Raw genomic sequence first — 19316 nt, 5'->3', positions numbered from 1 at the left:
TCATACAGTGGAATGTCAGGGAATATTCTTTGCAGCTTCCTGGCTGTCACATGCTGATGGATCTCTGCAATACTGTCAAGTCCATAACACACTAACTGGTGTGACTTAAGAATACCTCTGGAGGTGTTAACTCTGATCTTCAACAGGTACCGCTTGGTTTCAACAGATACCTTCATCCCGCCAACTCCATGGACCACCAGAGTGACGTCTTCACTTCGAAGGTTTAATTCCTTAGCTGCTTTATGAGTGATATAATTTGTATCTGAGGCTAGGTCAATTAATGTTCCAATTTTTTGTCCAGCATTGGCTGTTACTTGCAATAGCATCATAATGACTGGAAATTCATGCAAACCACTTTCTGCCAGTAGCCCCTGCTCACTTGCCACAGAGTTGAAGGTCCTGGATGCTGAATTGCAGAATGCATCTCGACACTGTTGAGCCAATTCAGGTAACAGCTTGGAGAGGAACTTCTCCTGAGACTCTGTGCACCTTCCACTTCCCACCAAGCCAGACTTTGTTCTTCTCTGGGGATTGCTTATGGTTTCAGCATGTGGACACAGGTAATAATGGTGCTCAGGGTTTTGTTGGTCTTTGCATTCCACATTTCTGCATAGGTAAGTGGTTTTGCAGAATGCATCACTATCATGGCTTTCCAGACACCTGTTGCATGCTCTGAGCCTTCTTACCACATCCTTTCTCTCTGAAGGGTTTAGGGTCTTAAATTTCTTGCAAAAATACAGCTTCTTGTGTTTGCGATCTCCACAGACAATACAACCTGCTGGGTCACTGCTCACTTTGGTGGCTCTTGTTCTGGCATACCTCGGGTCAGACCTGGTGTCTTTCTTGCTCGATTCATCTTCTCTTAACTGATCCAGCTGCTCATATATCGCCTCCTGCTCTTTGAGGAACTCGAGGAACTTGTCGAAACGAGCATGTGGTGCAACAGCATTTTTCTCACCAGCAATATAAACCAGCCATTCCTTTTTTAGTGACTCCGGGAGTTTGCTCTCAATGGATTTTGTCACCAAGGGATTCTTCATGGCACCAGTGTCTCCAAGCTCACTTAGATCATACAGGGATTTTTCAACAGTTTGAATCAGCTCCACTATTTTCCTGGCTTGGTGACCTCTTACTGGTGGCATTGCTTGCAACTCTTCCACAATTTCAAGGGCAATAGCAGCTCTATTCCCAAAGCGATTCTCCAGGACACGGAATATTTCTTCTGCTGAACTATAAGCTTTCAGTCGAAACTCTCTTGCCACTTTATCTTCAAGACTGTCCAGCAGCTGAAATTTCTTCACCTCTTTTGACCCGGTTGGTTCACCTTGCCTCTGCAAAGCTTCCCACTCCTTCCTCCAGCGGTGATAATCACGTTTCACGGGAAGGGAAGTAGGTTTCAACTTGATGGCTGGCCTTGGAGAACTATGGGCTGTACCTGCTTCTCTCTCAGAATCCTGCTTGAATCTTGCTTGAATAAATTCAGACTTTTTGGAAATTAGCTTTGGGAGACAAATCTCAAGCTCCCTTAGACGGCTGTTAAAGTCTTTTTGCTCACCAGAAGGGGCCCAGCGATTCCACCGGATATGCGCTTCTCTTGCAGCTTTAATCAATCCTCCCAGGTGACTCAGCATGAAGTCATATGCTTCCACGTTCGCACAAGGTTGAACAGAAAAGACTCGATCACATTCCGCCTCTGCCACTTGGAAAGTCAGGGACATTTGGGGATTCCCAAAACTGGTCCAGAAAGTTTTCAGAATTAATTCTCTGCCCTCCTTCAGTTTTTGATCACATTCTCTTGCAGTCTTCTCTAGGTCAGCCTTTTGCTGTGAACTTAATGCTGGCACATCCTCTGCACCCAGCTCAGCCTCACCTTCCATGATGAAAGCAGCCTCCACATCCTCATTTGCCTCCATGACTTTTGTGGCTTGAAGTGAAAGGTTGTTGAGGCTTTCTCTGAGCTCTTCCTCACCCATGTCCATATGGGTTCTTGAAATGGAATTGACAAGCCGAGAGAAGAGTCTTTTTGCGCTGGTTCTTTCAGCTTTAAGCTGCTCCAATGGCTTCGTCTCTGCCATTCTTTCTAGTTGGAACAGCAGAATAATGATGCACACTTTGAGATGACACTACAGCAGTTTACTTTTCTTCTTCCAGGCCTCCAGGTGAAATCTTCCAATCCTGGTCCCGGTTTTTCACTGTCAAGTGTTATATTTAACTGTGCGCTTTCCCACACTTGAAGGAGATGGGTCTCACAATTTCAATGATTAAACTGGATTCCACTCAATGAATTAAGGCCTCGTGAATTTCTTTCAGCCATTTATTTCTTTTAGCATTTGGCTAAGCAGTTGAAAAACCTTTAAAGATACAAACATACAGTGTAAATCACCAGCAATACCAATAAAATGCATTAATTAGCAGGTTTAACATGATTTGTGTAAATGTTATACTTAATTCATCAAATAGATTTAATTAATGAAGCATTCAATACATAAATATTTCACAATATTTTTCACACAAGAGTTGTTAAATATCTGACATTGAGTTCAAGCTGATTTAAATAGATATTAAATATTTCACCTCAAAACCAATGCATTTGAATCTTATTAACTACACATTTTAAGTACAGAATAAATAGATTTTAATAACACATGTTTATAATTTAATTTAGTAGATTCCAACTACAAATAACCTGTACTTTTATCTATATTTATCAATGAATTGCTATTTTAACAATTTGTATTTATATAAGCAAAATATGAACACAAAGACATAATAAACCCCATAAACACCAAGAAAATTATGCTACTCAAACCATCAGCGCGTTCCAGAGAGTGTAATTAAATACTACATTCGTTTCTTATGATAGCAGCTATTAATAACATGCATAAACCACAGGGTTTAACCAGTAGCGCTTAAGCTTACCGGCTGTCACTTTAGGGTTCTTTTGTGAGTACTCCCGCACAGTGTTTTAATATCGATCTCCAAACTAGTTTCTCTTTGTTTAGCGCTGCTCTTTGGTGTAGCGTCAATTCTTAAATGCATACCAATTTCAAACAGTGTGCTGCCTTATTCAGCTCAGGGACGCGCAACAGATTGCGCATTTGATTCACCTGTTACTCAATGAGGGAAGGCGGGGTAATGGGCGGTTTGCCGCAACACACATTATTAAATATTTAACTAATAACATTTTAATGATTACTTAATCTATTAATCATGTAGAATCTTCATTAGTTGCTGATGCAGTAATCATTAATAAATGGGTTATTTCACCATTAGTAAACTAAACTCTTTCCACACAGGTTTCTCAGAACATTATCCCCATCTGCTATTGGTCAAACAGCCCCACCCCAAACTCATGCCATTGGCTGAACTGTTGCTATGTCAGGCTGGTCAGGATTTAAATTGTACTTTGCATGCAGTAGAACTAAATGTATTTGTGACACTATAAATTGGTATACTTAAAGTCAGTTAAATTGGAACAACTCATTTTGAACTAAATGCATTTTAGTTGTACAAAAGCCGTGCTAAAGTTGTATTAAATATACTTGTTTGTGGTAAAGTGGAACTATTCCAAGGATCCTTTCATTGTATCCTGATGACACGAAACTTTATATCAAAACTGTCTCAAGCCCCTCCATATCTCTGTCACGACTCACCACATGTCTTGAGGAGATAAAGGCATGGATGAGAAGTAACTTCCTCCAGCTGACCTTAATAAGTAAAACTGAGGCACTACTTGTTGGCACCCCTCATCAGATCCACTCCTCTCCCTTATCCCAGCTCATCTTTGACGGCCCGGTCATCACTTTCTCCTCCTCAGTCACAAACCTAGGGATTAAGTTTGACCCCTAGCTGACCTTCAATGACCACATTAAACACATCTGCAAAACCTCTTTCCACCACCTTCGAAACATCTCCAAACTCTGTCCCCTTCTAACATTTCCAGATGCAGAGAAACTTGTCCATGCCTTTATCTCCACCAGGCCGGACTACTGCAGCGGACTCTTTATTGAGATTTCTGGCAGAAATATCCAAATGCTTCAATACATCTAGAATGTCGGTGCCAGAGTCCTTAGGAGAGTTTGTAAATATGATCACATATCTCCCATTTACACTTACTGCGTTGGCTCCTTGTTTCATCCCGAATCGACTATAAAATCCTCCTTCTCACACATAAATGTATCACTGGACATGCACCACCATATCTACAATAATTCATTGTTTTTATTATTCTATATTTTTACTTGTTTTATTCATTTGTGTTATTTTCCCAAGTAGCATTTAGAGATTCTTCGGAATTAATCTATTATTATTATTATTATTATTATTATTATTATTATTATTATTATTGCAATTAAATTACACTGTAAGAGTGCTTGTAAGGTTTTCTCACTTACTAAAACTGTCACAAGGTGTTTTGGTGTAGGTTCAGGTTTTGAGTTATCATGTTCACTGTCATGTTTTGTCATGCATTTCCTGGTCTTGTCATGTGATTTCATGCCCTCATGTGTTCCTGTGTCATGTTGTCATTGGTTTATGGGTTGATCATTGTTCACAGGTGTCCCTTGTCTTGTTATTAGCCCTTGTGTATTTAAGCCTTCATGTTGCCATAGTCTATGTCTGATATTGTAAGTTGTAACCCATAGGTTGTGGTTTTAAGCTAAGTCTGTTTATGTCTAAGCAAATTTGTTTAAATCAAATCAAGTCAAGTTTATTTAAGTCACGTCTTTGTTTGATGTTTATGATTGTCTCTAATAAAAGACTGCACTGGGGTTCATCACCTCACCTCTCAGTGGAACTTTGGGTAACACTTTATTTTAAGGTTTAGATATTAACTAGTTGCTTATTAGCATGCATATTACTAGGATATTGGCTGTTTATTAGAACTTATAAAGCACATTTTAATGCCTTATTCTGCATGACCTTATTCTACATCTCTTAATCCTACCCAATACCTAAACTTAAATGCTACAAAAACTGCCTTGCTATCTATAAATAAGCAGTAAATTAGGAGTTTATTGAGGCAAAAGTCGTAGTTAATAGTGAATATGTGTTCCCAATACTAAAGTGTTACCGAACTTTGTTACAAAAACACATTTTGCACTGATACATTTGAGTCACAAAGCACTCAACACAATACTGATACTTGCCATGTGATACTTTATTGAAAGAAGTTATAAGGAAGGACTTAGCTCACTTCCTATTTCTGATTATCTTGTCAATCCATTCAAGATATGGTGAAATCTTAGTATACACATTAGGATATTCAGCTGAATTGCACTGATCTTTATATCCAAATGATGTGATGCCAACTGCAGTTTTTCCACATACCAGAGGACCTCCTGAGTCATACTGTGAAGAAAGAGAACACGTCACTAAAGTGCCTTATCAGTACACATAACTAAGTAACAATCAAAGTGTGTGAATCATCTTTTGTACGTACAAGGCAGGATCCACCATGACCACGTGTGCACATCATATGTGAGAGTGAGTATTGGTTGATATCTTTCCATCTATAGCTACATTCTGGGTTATTCATTATTTTCACGTTTGCCTCCATTAGACAAACACTCGCTGGACCATTAGTCGTCAGTCTTCCCCAGCCGGCAACACTACAGACAGTTTCTGATTCCACATCTTCCTCTTTCTTTGGTAATGATATCCATTCAACATCTGTGTTTTGGCAAACTCTTGCCTGTAGCTGTAATTCAAAAACGCAACCGTTATTAATGAAATATTTAATCATCTTCATTAAGACTGTCAAACTGCAGTTGATTATACTGCCGTTTGTGAGGTTAGTACGAAAACCCTGAAAGCCAAGGAGAATAAAATATTCTCTATGTGCATAAAATATTCGAACAGACCATTTTCAAATTCTTTGTGAATATTTCTTAAATCAGGGCATTGCAATAGAAATTCAAACTTTCAAACTTTTAGCTTTGTGCCACTGTTTCCTGATCAGATACTGAATGAACAATTACATGTGTTACCCTCAAAAGCATGATGTCATTCGAGAAAGAACTGAATTTATAGTCTGGATGTGGGATGTAGGACTTCACATCGATACGATCCGACTCCTCCCTTAAGTCATGAGCTCCAACCACAACCGTCAGATTCTCTTCTCTGTCGAAAGAAAATGTCATGGTGTTATACGTAAGTTTGGCCTGATGGATATAATTTTTGGATCAGGATATAAATTATAATATATATTGTTTAAGAATTTATAAATTAATGAAAAATGCATTTCCATATTGTGAATAATAAATGTGTATCATTTTAATTTGCTTGTTACTAGGGTTGGGTATCGTTTAGGTTTTTTACGATTCCGGTGCCATACCGGTACTTTTAAAATGGTACCGGTGCCTAAATGGTGCCTGAACCAATACTTTAAAAAAAGAGCCACAAAACGATGGTGGAAGACATTAAATAATGGCTTTTTATTGATTTTTTTTTATTCTTTAAATTAACAAATGTATTAAAAGTTTAAAGTATACTTAAATATATAAATAGATACAAAACACAATTTACTTAAATACACAGAAAAAGCTAAAGCCACCTAACTTAACTACAATAGACCTAATTTAACACTAAATAACAGCACTAATACTAGTGATATTACAGCACTAATAACAGAAAACTAGTCTGTAGAATTGGTCTGCTACAAACCAGCTTCAGTTCAGCATTATTTTGCATTAATATGACCATATTCTCTGGCTTAGAACATGGCCTTATTGTTTCCATGGCAACGCATCGTGCTTCTCACATGACACAAAAGCAGCCGCAAAAGCGCTGTATGACAGCTCAGTGCTCAGCTATATCGGTTTATTTTTTTTTTTAAATTTTATTCAAAATATTCACAAACTTGTTACCTATGTCATGAGCTATCTGATATTTTGATTTTCAAATATGTATAAGTGAATGTGTTTTGTCATGATCATGTTAGTTGATCTATAATGCGCGTTGGGCGCCGTCATGTTAGTTTGCGCCTCAGAGAATCGGATCTGTCGGATTTACATTACGTAAATTCATCCTTGTCTCAGGAAACACATGAAAGTAAGTGAACGGTGAACTCAGAGAAGATATATAGTAAACTATATAGTAACTTATATAATGTGTGTCTGATACGAACAAAACAGTCAAATTATAACTGTCAGAGAGGATTGTTATTGCCACTTCCATCAGCATGTTTTTGCTGCTACTTCTGTGCATTTAAATGTCTGAAACCCAAAATAAACATGGGGTGGTTGAAAACTATCTATCATATGTCTCTGGCTCAGCGGCAGCCAAAAAGCACGTTTGATATCACCAAAATGAGGAACCGAAATCTGCGTTCTGATTCGGTCTGGTACCGGTTGTATAGGTACCAGTGCTATATTAGCACTGGGTTTCAGTAACCAACCCTACTTGTTACACAGTGGAGCCTACTTTGTAATAATTATTTGACGTGGCCTACTTTTACACTGAGAGTGCTGAGGGTAGGTTATTATGTTGTGTATGCAGAGTGATGTTAACATTTAAGCTAGCTGCTAAGGCTAAAGAAAATGGCACTATCAAAGAGTCTAAAGAGGAAAGTTGACAGTGAAAACAGGGCAAAGAAGAATTAAAAGACAACTATGCATCCATCCCTACCTAGTTTTGTGAATGCAAAGCCATTTTGTCTTTGTTGCAGATAGATGGCAGCACAAGACTAAGCATGGCACCTTTTCTTGTCAATCTATTTTGATAAAAAGGAATCTGAATTTGCTTTGTTATTGTTCACGTGTTGGTGCTGAGGCTCTGTGTTATAAGCATATGTTTCAATGGTTCACTGTTAGTTTTTTAAACACTGCTGCAAAACCGTTCTTGTACTTTTATTTTGAAGGAAAAAATCACTAAAGACGAAGTGATTGTGAGTTACTGTTGCTGTCATGATATCAGTTTTGGCCTGCAGGCTGCCTGTTGCTGACCACTGTATGGTTGCATTGCAGTGGTTGCGTCAGTCAAGCATTTTCTAAACAAGCTCTTACCTATTCCAACAGTGTGCGGCAGTCAAGACAAACTTGTTAGAAATCAGGAATCCACCACAGATATGTCGCCGATTCGACTGAACTGAAACCATGTAAGGTCTGGAGTGGGGTTTGGCTTCATTGCCGTTCACTATACCCACATTTACATGAGCTGAGAGAGAGAGAGAGAGAGAGAGAGAGAGAGAGAGAGAGAGAGAGAGAGAGAGAGAGAGAGAGAGAGAGAGAGAGAGAGAGAGAGAGAGAGAGAGAGAGAGAGATGTCAATCAACTTATTCACCACATACAAATGAAACATTTTTTAAAAATCATTGTAATATGCTGTTAAATAATCAATCTCACCAGTGAAGGTCAGGTGTGGCAGCAGAGAGGCCAGCAGGAGCAGAGAGATTATTATCATGGTCATGATGAAGATGAAAGTGAGTTATCATGGCAAAGCACTGTATAAATACACTGTAAAATGGGTGGAGACCAGGCGCGTAGCCATCTTTTCAGAAGTGAGAGGGGCAGAAATGTTGTAATACCATTTTTTTTTTTTTGACCGATATAATTTTTTTGCATCTCTTGCTTTTAATTCAGTAAGATATCAAATACACTGCTGAATAAATAACCACTAATATCTATAATATTTTTCTCCTATATTTTATGCCAATTTTTGTATTGTTTATTTCTGTGCTGCATTTATTTAATAAAAAATGCAGTAAAAAACGTAATACAGTGAAATATTATTCTGATGTAAATCAGCTGTTCTCTTTAATATATAATAAAGTGCAATTTACATGATCAAAGCTGAATTTATTATCATTACTCCAGTCTTCAGTGTCACTAATCATTCTCATATTAGGATTTGATGCTCAACAAACATTTATGATTATTATCAGTGGTTAAAGTTTTGCTGCTCATGGTGCTGCTTCATTTTTGTGGAAACCACCATACCATTCAAACATTTGTGGTAAAATTAAACAAGAGAGAAATTATTAATTTTATTTATCATAGGCTACATGCATTAAATTGACCAGAAGTGATATTTTTAATATTACAAAAGATAATAATTTATTTAATAAATGCAAATAATTGCTGTCCATTGAACTTTCTATTCATCAAAGAATCCTGAAAAATAAAATGTAGGCCTATCGTGGTTTCCACAACATTTTTAAGCAGCACAACTGTTTTCAAATGTTTTGATAATAATAATAAATGTTTCTTGATTATAAAATCCTCATATGAGAATGATTAGTGAAGGATCATGTGACATTGAAGTCTGGAATAATGATGGTAAATTCAGCTTCAGTTTCCATGTAAATACACTTGCCCGTGTCTTTAAGAGGCGCGCTATCAACCGAGTTTAGAGAAAGCTGTCTTTAGCGTCGCTGTTAACTTGCCCGCTGCCACGCAGGTAAAACTGGAATCCCGCTCGGAGCGGGTCGACTAGGATTGGTGAGACCCAGTAGAAGTGCGGGGGACGAAAATACATTCTATTAAAAGTGCCCCCCCTCCCTTCCCCCGCATAATCTACACCCATGGTGGAGACACTGAGAAGCCCCCAAGTCTTTTTTTTTCTTCTTTCAGTATGAGCAAGCCAGTGATGAAAAGATACTGTTCTAGTAAATCCTCTCAGTCTTGCACGCAGATTAAAGATAGTTTAGGTGATAAGAATAAGGCACATGCTCTACACGTGCATTTTGGTACTTAAATATTAAATACATGGGGACCTACTTTATATTAGTAGCCGAAGTATTTTTTCCATTGTATTTGTTTTTTATGTAAGTACATAGTAGTTAAGGCCAAATAATATAAAGTGTAACCATACATGGAAATATAGAGCTGATTTGCAACTTGTTTCCCTTAAAAGCACAATATCATTCCAAAAATGCCAATCTATCTATCATTTTGATGCAGGATATACAAGGACAACCCTTCCAATTAATTATGTCATGATAGCTGAAAGACATTCTGCAATAAGTCAACTTAATAAACACATACCAATAAAACTCACTTTATACTATAGCTCCTTAAATGCTTGATTCTAATTGGTCGACACATTCTAAACTGTTATTCTATAACTGCATTGCTAAAGTAGCTCCAGGCAAAGCTTCACCGCATTACATTTCCATGTCAGTTCACCAAATTATTTAAGTTATTTACAAAAACATAAATCAAAATAATCAAAATAAAACATTTGATTACAAAATAATCAAAAAACCGTACAATTACAGTGAGGAGAATTAATTAATTTATTATTATTAATAATATTTCAATCTAATGGTAAAAAAAACTGTAAGAGAATTTATGCTGGACATTTGATGGATATTTCTGTGCCAAAAATACTCCTTCCAGTTTCTCGCAAGTTTCGGGAAGTTTTTTCGAGTATGTGTCCGTTTGACGTGAACAAGAGCGGACTGTCCTTGTATAGGCTCTTCTCCCTGAAGGGCGGGCGTGCGTGCGGCTGGAGCGAAAACGTGCTTTGCTCGGCTTTAAGGAAGCCGGCTGCGCTGCACAGGTCACAGGACTTCACCAAATCAACAATGTCACTAAAGAAGTGTGTTTTTGGTTGTCAGGACAAGACAACCCTGTACAGCTTCCCAAAGACCCCAGCGTCAATGGGACAGTGGATGGAGATTGTTTTTCTTGAGGAGTTGTGCAAGTGTCTTTGATTGTTCCCTGCATTTCGGCAATAATTGTTTTTATAAACAAGGCCCAGTTCGACTTCGGATTTGTAGCTCGTCTAATGCTTAAAGATAGAGCGGTCCCAGCAATTAAGGTTCATGGTCGTGCGTTAAGCAGGTGGTGAGTAAAACTATTTGTTGGCACATCGACATGATCATCGTATAGTTAATTTATCAATGGAGCATTCAATGTTATTTTATATTAAATCTAGGGGATGTTCACACAAAATATGCTTCTTCATTCAAATGTGCTACTAATCAATTTTTCAAAGTAAATGCGCACTATTATATACTACTAGTCTGACATGCAAAAAAACGTTCAGCTTGCTACTGCTAACGTTAAATCGCATACAATAGTCCATAAACCAAAGTATGTCCTCGTAAACCACCAAAATTTGAGTTGATACAATGAAGGAAATGTGTTTAATAAATATAAACTCAAAATTGTATTGTATCTGAAACGCATAAAACATTTGATAAATCATGAAAATAGCACAATTTGGCATGTTTCACTGCGTCATCACAAATAAAACACACAATTACCCAATATGCTTATAAAAACTTTTAATAATATTTTAATAAAGGTTGTCGAATCTCTAAAAATGTTCGTTGTATTAACTCAAAATGTTAATTTCAATGAACTCAATGAGAATGAGAAGTGAATGTAAACATTTGCATTATAAACCTAATATAAGAATCAGTGGAGTATGTCATACAGTGAAGACAAACAATGTAAGTGAATGGGATCAAATGTTAAAGGACATAGGGTCGGCCGTCAAACACTGAACTGGGCTGGATCCTAAAATCAACAGTACAAACACATTTGGAGTCTGAGACCACATTCCTACTAAAGTGCATAAAAAAGGATCTGAATTCTTTTTTAGCTACAGGGACAGTGTGAACGTGGAGAGAACTGGGTCCTTTTTCACTTGGTTCATCTCCTGGTCAACTTAAAGGAGTTTGAGTTTGGTTCTTTTAAAGAGGACCCAAGTGTTAAATAGCCTGCTTGTGCATTACATCATAAGTTTATGAAAACATAATGCAAATGCACTTACTGCCTCCAATACGGCCATTCTATTGGCAGACAAACATATCTGAAATTCCCTGGTCAAAATACCATTTTAGCTTGACTTTGGTAGAATGTTAATAATATGACACATGCAAATGTCTGACCATATATAAAGCCAAAATATCAACTTTGATATGGCCCTGCAATGGCCCTGATGAAAATGTCAAACTATTAACAGTTTTAAACTAAATTACCTTTTATTATCACTATAGCATAATCTATCTCTTTCTCATGCTCTTTCCAACCAACGTGTACATACAGACTATTGCATAACAACTTATCAGCACTGCATGTGGTAGACCATTTTATCGATAAAAGAAGTTCTGCTTATTATATTCTCAGTAGTAAGGACGATAATATCTGTGTCAAAGATTGTTGCCTAACAAGGCGCACAAATTCAGGAAATTCACACGCGTTCTCTCTCTCTCTCTCTCTCTCTCTCTCTCTCTCTCTCTCTCTCTCTCTCTCTCTCTCTCTCTCTCTCTCTCTCTCTCTCTCATCACTGCATGTCAATGGTTCTAGCCTTCATTGCTAGTTCTGAAATGACAGACTGGGCATTCTATCAGAAAGTTCTACTCAAGTTCAACACAATGAATTTTAAGAACAAAAAACGTCTTGGTTACGTATGGTAACCCTCGTTCCCTGAAGGGCGCAGTAAGCCTACACTCAGAACGGGCACTTTGGTGTTACTGACTATGGGAAGTGAGTACACGGGAAAGATACCGGCTCTACACGTTGGCTATATAGCGAACGTGTTGGGTGTCGCCCAGCCCGCAGCTCTACAAATATCTGTCAGTGTGGCGCCCTCTCCAACTTGAATATTAACGAATTTAAAATTAATTCAAAATTCATAACCAAATTTACATATTACTGAAAGGGGGGGGTGAAATCCTGTTTCATGCATACTGAGCTTTTACACTGTTAAAGACTTGGATTCCCATCCTAAACATAGACAAAGTTTCAAGAACTAATGTTGGACGTTTGATGGAGTATTTCTGTGTCAAAAATACTCCTTCCGGTTTCTCACAAGTTTCGGAGAGTTTTTTTCGAGTATGGGTCGGCTTGACGTCGATAGAGCGGAAGGTCGGGCTCTTCTCCCGGTAGGGTAGGCGCGCGCGTGTGACTAGAGCGAGAGAGGAAATTCACGCCCATAAACACTCTCTCAGCTGCAGATCCAGTCGTCCGTGAACACTTGTGTCGTTATAGTCCGCGCCGTGCTCCACTTTATTCCTATGGGTGACCTCGAGCGACTTCAATGCTTCAGCACAGCATTCGGGAAGGCAGCGCTGCATTTGAACCGATTTGAGCGCAGAAATGACGGGAAGCTTCACAACATCACTTCAGTCGCATCGCAAAGTGGATCTCCACGGTCACTGCTGTCACAGGACTTCACCAAATCATACCAAAGAAGTGTGTTTTTGACAGGGCGGTCCCAGCGATAAAGGTTCACAGTCGGCGAGTAAAACTGCTTCAAATGTCTATGCTGTTGGCTATCGTCGCGTGAGTAAACATCAGTAAACGACACAATCGGTTACTCCATTGTTGTTCTATGTATAAAGTTACACTAGTCTGATGTGCAAAACCGTTTTGCTTGCTACTGCTAAGGTTTAGTCGCATACAATGGTCCATAAACCGAATCATGTCCTCATAAATTGCGAGTAAACACACACAAATGTTGACAGGCCACTAAATACAGTACATACCACAGAGACGGACGTCCTGCTGTTGCTGTTTCTCCTGTTCAATTTATTTCAGCCTCCGAATCTGATTCTGGATCATATATGTATTAGCTGAATCAATCGATAGCCATGGGTTTCTCCATGCTTGAGGACGTCACCGCTTTGTGCGCGATCGTCATTCTTTAGCTCCGCCCACACGATACGCCTCCAGGCGCTCTGTTTTTTCACGGAAAGACTCGGTACAGCCCATATTTCTTTTATAAATATAATAAAACTAAAGACTTTTCGGAGATATGAAGGATGCAATACTACTCTATAGGTACTCAAGATTGACATGAGATTGACTGAAACTGAGTGTTTCACCCCCTTTTAATAAGTTAGTTAATTGTCATGTACCCCAACAAGTAAAGTCATAACATAATGATATCTTTATAAATCATTAGCTAATGATTCAGTAAAGCAAAAAACTGGAAGTTGAAATGCATGGCTTTGACCCATTGTGGTAATTAACACATCAATTTAAATTATTAGTTAATATAATCCCTTAATAAGGAATTAACACATTATTAAATATTTAACTAATAACATTTTAATGATTACTTAATCTATTAATCATGTAGAATCTTCATTAGTTGCTGATGCAGTAATCATTAATAAATGGGTTGGTTCACCATTAGTAATACATTAACTCATGATTGTCTGTGCACGAATTAAGCATGAATTAATGCCTATTAGTGAACCCGTATTGTAAAGTGTTACCCACATTCTTTTAAAACTAAACTCTTTCCACACAGGTTTCTCAGAACATTATCCCCATCTGCTATAATTGGTCAAACAGCTCCACCCCAAACTCATGCCATTGGCTGAACTGTTGCTATGTCAGGCTGGTCAGGATTTAAATTGCAATTTGCATGCAGTAGAACTAAATGTATTTGTGACACTATAAATTGGTATACTTAAAGTCAGTTAAATTGGAACAACTCATTTTGAACTAAATGCATTTTAGTTGTACAAAAGCTGTGCTAAAGTTGTATTAAATATACTTGTTTGTGGTAAAGTGGAACTATTCCAAGGATCCTTTCATTGTTATCCTGATGACACGAAACTTTATATAAAAACTGTCTCAAGCCCCTCCATATCTCTGTCACGACTCACCACATGTCTTGAGGAGATAAAGGCATGGATGAGAAGTAACTTCCTCCAGCTGACCTTAATAAGTAAAACTGAGGCACTACTTGTTGGCACCCCTCATCAGATCCACTCCTCTCCCTTATCCCAGCTCATCTTTGACGGCCCGGTCATCACTTTCTCCTCCTCAGTCACAAACCTAGGGATTAAGTTTGACCCCTAGCTGACCTTCAATGACCACATTAAACACATCTGCAAAACTTCCTTCCAACACCTTTGAAGCATCTCCAAACTTCGTCCTCTTTTAACCTTTCCAGATGCAGAGGAACTTGTCCATGCCTTTGTCTCCACCAGGCTGGACTACTGCAACAGACTTTTCTGTGGGATTTCTGGCAGAAATATCCAGATGCTTCAATACAATTAGAACGTCGGTGCCAGAGTCCTTAGGAGAGTTTGTAAATATGATCACATATCTGATATCTCCCATTTACACTTACTGCAATTGCTCCTTGTTTCATCCCAAATCGACTATAAAATCCTCCTTCTCACACATAAATGTATCACTGGAGATGCACCACCATATCTACAATAATTCATTGTTTTTATTATTCTATATTTGTACTTGTTTTATTTGTTTGTTTGCTTGTTTTTTACTTTTTAACTTGTATTACATTTGTGTCATTTTCCCAAGTAGCACTTAGAGATTCTTCGGAATTAATCTATTATTATTATTATTATTATTATTATTATTATTATTATTATTATTATTATTATTATTATTATTACAATTGCAATTAAATTACACTGTAAGAGTGCTTGTAAGGTTTTCTCACTTACTAAAACTGTCACAAGGTGTTTTGGTGTAGGTTCAGGTTTTGAGTTATCATGTTCACTGTCATGTTTTGTCATGCATTTCCTGGTCTTGTCATGTGATTTCATGCCCTCATGTGTTCCTGTGTCATGTTGTCATTGGTTTATGGGTTGATCATTGTTCACAGGTGTCCCTTGTCTTGTTATTAGCCCTTGTGTATTTAAGCCTTCATGTTGCCATAGTCTATGTCTGATATTGTAAGTTGTAACCCATAGGTTGTGATTTTAAGCTAAGTCTGTTTATGTCTAGGCAAATTTGTTTAAATCAAGTCAATTTTAGTTAAGCCAAGTCTTTTTTTGAAGTTTATGATTGTCTCTAATAAAAGACTGCACTGGGGTTCATCACATCACCTCTCAGTGGAACTTGGGGTAATACTTTATTTTAAGGTTCAGTTATTAACTATTAACTAGTTGCTAATTAGCATGCATATTACTAGGATATTGGCTGTTTATTAGAACTTATAAAGCACATTTTAATGCCTTATTCTGCATGACCTTATTCTACATCTCTTAATCCTAGCCAATACCTAAACTTAAATGCTACAAAAACTGCCTTGCTATCTATAAATAAGCAGTAAATTAGGAGTTTATTGAGGCAAAAGTCGTAGTTAATAGTGAATATGTTCCCCATACTGAAGTGTTACCAAACTTTGTTACAAAAACACATTTTGCACTGATACATTTGAGTCACAAAGCACTCAACACAATACTGATACTTGCCATGTGATACTTTATTGAAAGAAGTTATAAGGAAGGACTTAGCTCACTTCATATTTCTGATTATCTTGTCAATCCATTCAAGATATGGTGAAATCTTAGTATACACATTAGGATATTCAGCTGAATTGCACTGATCTTTATATCCAAATGATGTGATGCCAACTGCAGTTTTTCCACATACCAGAGGACCTCCTGAGTCATACTGTGAAGAAACAGAACACGTCACTAAAGTGCCTTATCAGTACACATAACTAAGTAACAATCAAAGTGTGTGAATCATCTTTTGTACTTACAAGGCAGGATCCACCATGACCACGTGTGCACATCATATGTGAGAGTGAGTATTGGACGAATTCTCTCCATCTATAGCTACATTCTGGGTTATTCATTATTTTCACGTTTGCCTCCATTAGACAAACACTCGCTGGACCATTAGTCGTCAGTCTTCCCCAGCCGGCAACACTACAGACAGTTTCTGTTTCCACATCTTCTCCTTTCTCTGGTAATGATATCCATTCAACATCTGTGTTTTGGTCAACTTTTTCCTGTAGCTTTAATTCAAAAACGCAACCGTTATTAATGAAATATTTAATCATCTTCATTAAGACTGTCAAACTGCGGTTGATTATACTGCCGTTTGTGAGGTTAGTACGAAAACCCTGAAAGCCAAGGAGAGGATCTGTGCATAAAATATTCGAACAGACCATTTTCAAAAATTTTGAGAATATTTCTTACATCAAGCCGACATTGCAACAGAAATTCAAACTTTGTGTGTTTTAGCTTTGTGCCACTGTTTCCTGATCAGATACTGAATGAACAATTACATGTGTTACCCTCAAAAGCATGATGTCATTCCCAGTAGAACTGAATTTATAGTCTGGATGTGGGATGTAGGACTTCACATCGATACGATCCGACTCCTGCGTTAAGTCATGAGCTCCAACCACAACCGTCAGATTCTCTTCTCTGTCAAAAGAAAATGTCATGGAGGTCATTAGTGTTATACATAAGTTTGGCATCAGGCCAAAGAACATAGTCAAAGGATAATTTACGAAATTTTAAATAGCTGAAAAAGGCATTTCCATATTGTGAATAATAAATGTGTATGATTTTAATTTGCTTGTTACCAGGTTTGGGTATCGTTTAGGTTTTTTTATGATTCCAGTGCAAACTGGTACTTTTTAAACGATACCGGTGCCTAAATGGTGCCTGAACCAATACTTAAAAAAAGAGCCACAAAACGATGGTGGAAGACATTAAATAATGTCTTTTTATTGATTTTTTTATTATTCTTTAAATTAAACAATTTATTAAAGTATACTTAAATATATAAATAGATACAAAACACATTTTACTTAAATTCACAGTAAAAGCTAAAGCCACCTAACTTAACTACAATAGGCCTAATTTAACACTAAATAACAGCACTAATAACAGAAAACTAGTCTTTAGTCTTGGTCTGCTACAAACCAGCTTCAGTTCAGCATTATTTTGCATTAATATGACCATATTCTCTGGCTTAGAACATGGCCTTATTGTTTCCATGGCAACGCATCCTTCTCACATGACACAAAAGCAACCGCAAAACCACTCAGTGCTCAGCTGTATCGTTTTTTTATTTTTATTTTTAATTCAAAATATTCACAAACTTGTTACCTATGTCATGAGCTATCTGATATTTTAATTTTCAAATATGTATAAGTGAATGTGTTTTGTCATGATCATGTTAGTTGATCTATAATGCGCGTTGGGCGCCGTCATGTTAGTTTGCGCCTCAGAGAATCGGATCTGTCGGATTTACATTACGTAAATTCATCCTTGTCTCAGGAAACACATGAAAGTAAGTGAACGGTGAACTCAGAGAAGATATATAGTAACTTATATAATGCATGTCTGATACGAACAAAACACAGTCAAATTATAACTGTCAGAGAGGATTGTTATTGCCACTTCCATCAGCATGTTTTTGCTGCTACTTATGTGCATTTAAATGTCTGAAACCTAAAATAAACATGGTGTGGTTGAAAACTATCTATCATATGTCTCTGGCTCAGCGCCAGCCAAAAAGCACGTTTGATGGCACCAAAATGAGAAACTGAAATCTGCGTTCTGATTCGGTCTGGTACCGGTTGTATAGGTACCGGTGCTATATTAGCACTGGGTTTCAGTAACCAACCCTACTTGTTACACAGTGGAGCCTACTTTGTAATAATTATTTGACGTGGCCTACTTTTACACTGAGAGTGCTGAGGGTAGGTTATGTTGTGTATGCAGAGTGATGTTAACATTTAAGCTAGCTGCTAAGGCTAAAGAAAATGGCACTATCAAAGAGTCTAAAGAGGAAAGTTGACAGTGAAAACAGGGCAAAGAAGAATTAAAAGACAACTATGCATCCATCCCAACGTAATTTTGTGAATGCAAAGCCAGAGTGTCTTTGTTGCAGATAGATGGCACCACAAGACTAAGCATGGCACATTTTCTTGTCAATCTTTTTAATAAAAGGGAAGCTGAATTTGCTTTTACCCATTCCTGCAATGTGCGGCAGTCAAGACAAACTCATCAGAAATGAGAGATCCACCACAGATATGTCGCCCATACAACTGAAGAGAAACCATGTAAGGTCTGGAGTGGGGTTTGGCTTCATTGCCGTTCACTATACCCACATTTACATGAGCTGAGATAGAGAGAGAGAGTGAGATAGAGAGTGCTGTCAGTCAACTTATTCACCAAATACAAAAGAATCATTTTTTAAAAATCATTGTAATATGCTGTTAAATAATCAATCTCACCAGTGAAGGTCAGGTGTGGCAGCAGAGAGGCCAGCAGGAGCAGAGAGATGATGATCGTGGTCATGATGAAGATGAAACTGAGTTATCATGGCAAAGCACTGTATAAATAAACAGTAAAATGGGTGGAGTCACTGAGAAGCCCCCCAAGTCTTTTTTTTTGTGTTCTTCTTTCAGTATGAGCAACACAGTGATGAAAAGATACTGTTCTAGTAAATCCCCTCAGTCTTGCACGCAGATTAAAGATGGGTTAGATGATAAGAATTAGGCATGTGCTCTACGCAAGCCTTTTGGTACTTGAATATTAAATACATGGGGACCTACTTTATATTAGTGTCCTATGTACAGTATTGTTCAAAATAATAGCAGTACAATGTGACTAACCAGAATAATCAAGGT

At 37.6% G+C, this 19316-nt stretch overlaps 2 protein-coding genes across 2 annotated transcripts; both read right to left on the bottom strand.

The window, feature by feature from the left end:
- Positions 1-5156: 5156 nt before the first annotated feature.
- Positions 5157-8425, bottom strand: LOC137039510 (granzyme B(G,H)-like). The gene is made up of 5 exons (XM_067414818.1): positions 8342-8425; positions 8004-8154; positions 5988-6120; positions 5441-5698; positions 5157-5349 (listed from the first exon to the last, which is right to left on the bottom strand). The coding sequence occupies exons 1-5, from the start codon at positions 8403-8405 to the stop codon at positions 5191-5193; spliced, it is 765 nt and encodes a 254-aa protein (XP_067270919.1). The 5' UTR covers positions 8406-8425; the 3' UTR covers positions 5157-5190.
- Positions 8426-16131: 7706 nt separating this feature from the next.
- Positions 16132-18984, bottom strand: LOC137039509 (mast cell protease 3-like). Its single transcript, XM_067414817.1, has 5 exons — positions 18921-18984; positions 18655-18805; positions 16965-17097; positions 16425-16682; positions 16132-16333 (listed from the first exon to the last, which is right to left on the bottom strand). The coding sequence occupies exons 1-5, from the start codon at positions 18982-18984 to the stop codon at positions 16175-16177; spliced, it is 765 nt and encodes a 254-aa protein (XP_067270918.1). The 3' UTR covers positions 16132-16174.
- Positions 18985-19316: the final 332 nt, after the last annotated feature.

The sequence above is a fragment of the Pseudorasbora parva genome, chromosome 14, assembly GCF_024679245.1.
Source record: "Pseudorasbora parva isolate DD20220531a chromosome 14, ASM2467924v1, whole genome shotgun sequence".
In the NCBI taxonomy this organism is placed as follows: domain Eukaryota; kingdom Metazoa; phylum Chordata; class Actinopteri; order Cypriniformes; family Gobionidae; genus Pseudorasbora; species Pseudorasbora parva.
Note: the sequence above shows the minus strand (reverse complement) of the source record. Positions and strands in the feature narration are given on the sequence as shown.

What these genes read in the sequence shown, in the direction of transcription:
- LOC137039510 (XM_067414818.1), bottom strand. Translation starts at nt 8,405, where the DNA reads ATGACCATGATAATAATCTCTCTGCTCCTGCTGGCCTCTCTGCTGCCA. An exon ending in GCCACACCTGACCTTCACTG is followed by an intron (nt 8,155 to 8,341) that starts GTGAGATTGATT and finishes TCTCTCTCTCAG; the next exon opens with CTCATGTAAATGTGGGTATA. An exon ending in GTCATGGTGGATCCTGCCTT is followed by an intron (nt 5,350 to 5,440) that starts GTACGTACAAAA and finishes CTTTCTTCACAG; the next exon opens with TATGACTCAGGAGGTCCTCT.
- LOC137039509 (XM_067414817.1), bottom strand. Translation starts at nt 18,984, where the DNA reads ATGACCACGATCATCATCTCTCTGCTCCTGCTGGCCTCTCTGCTGCCA. An exon ending in GCCGCACATTGCAGGAATGG is followed by an intron (nt 17,098 to 18,654) that starts GTAAAAGCAAAT and finishes TTCTTTTGACAG; the next exon opens with AGAAGAGAATCTGACGGTTG. An exon ending in GTCATGGTGGATCCTGCCTT is followed by an intron (nt 16,334 to 16,424) that starts GTAAGTACAAAA and finishes GTTTCTTCACAG; the next exon opens with TATGACTCAGGAGGTCCTCT.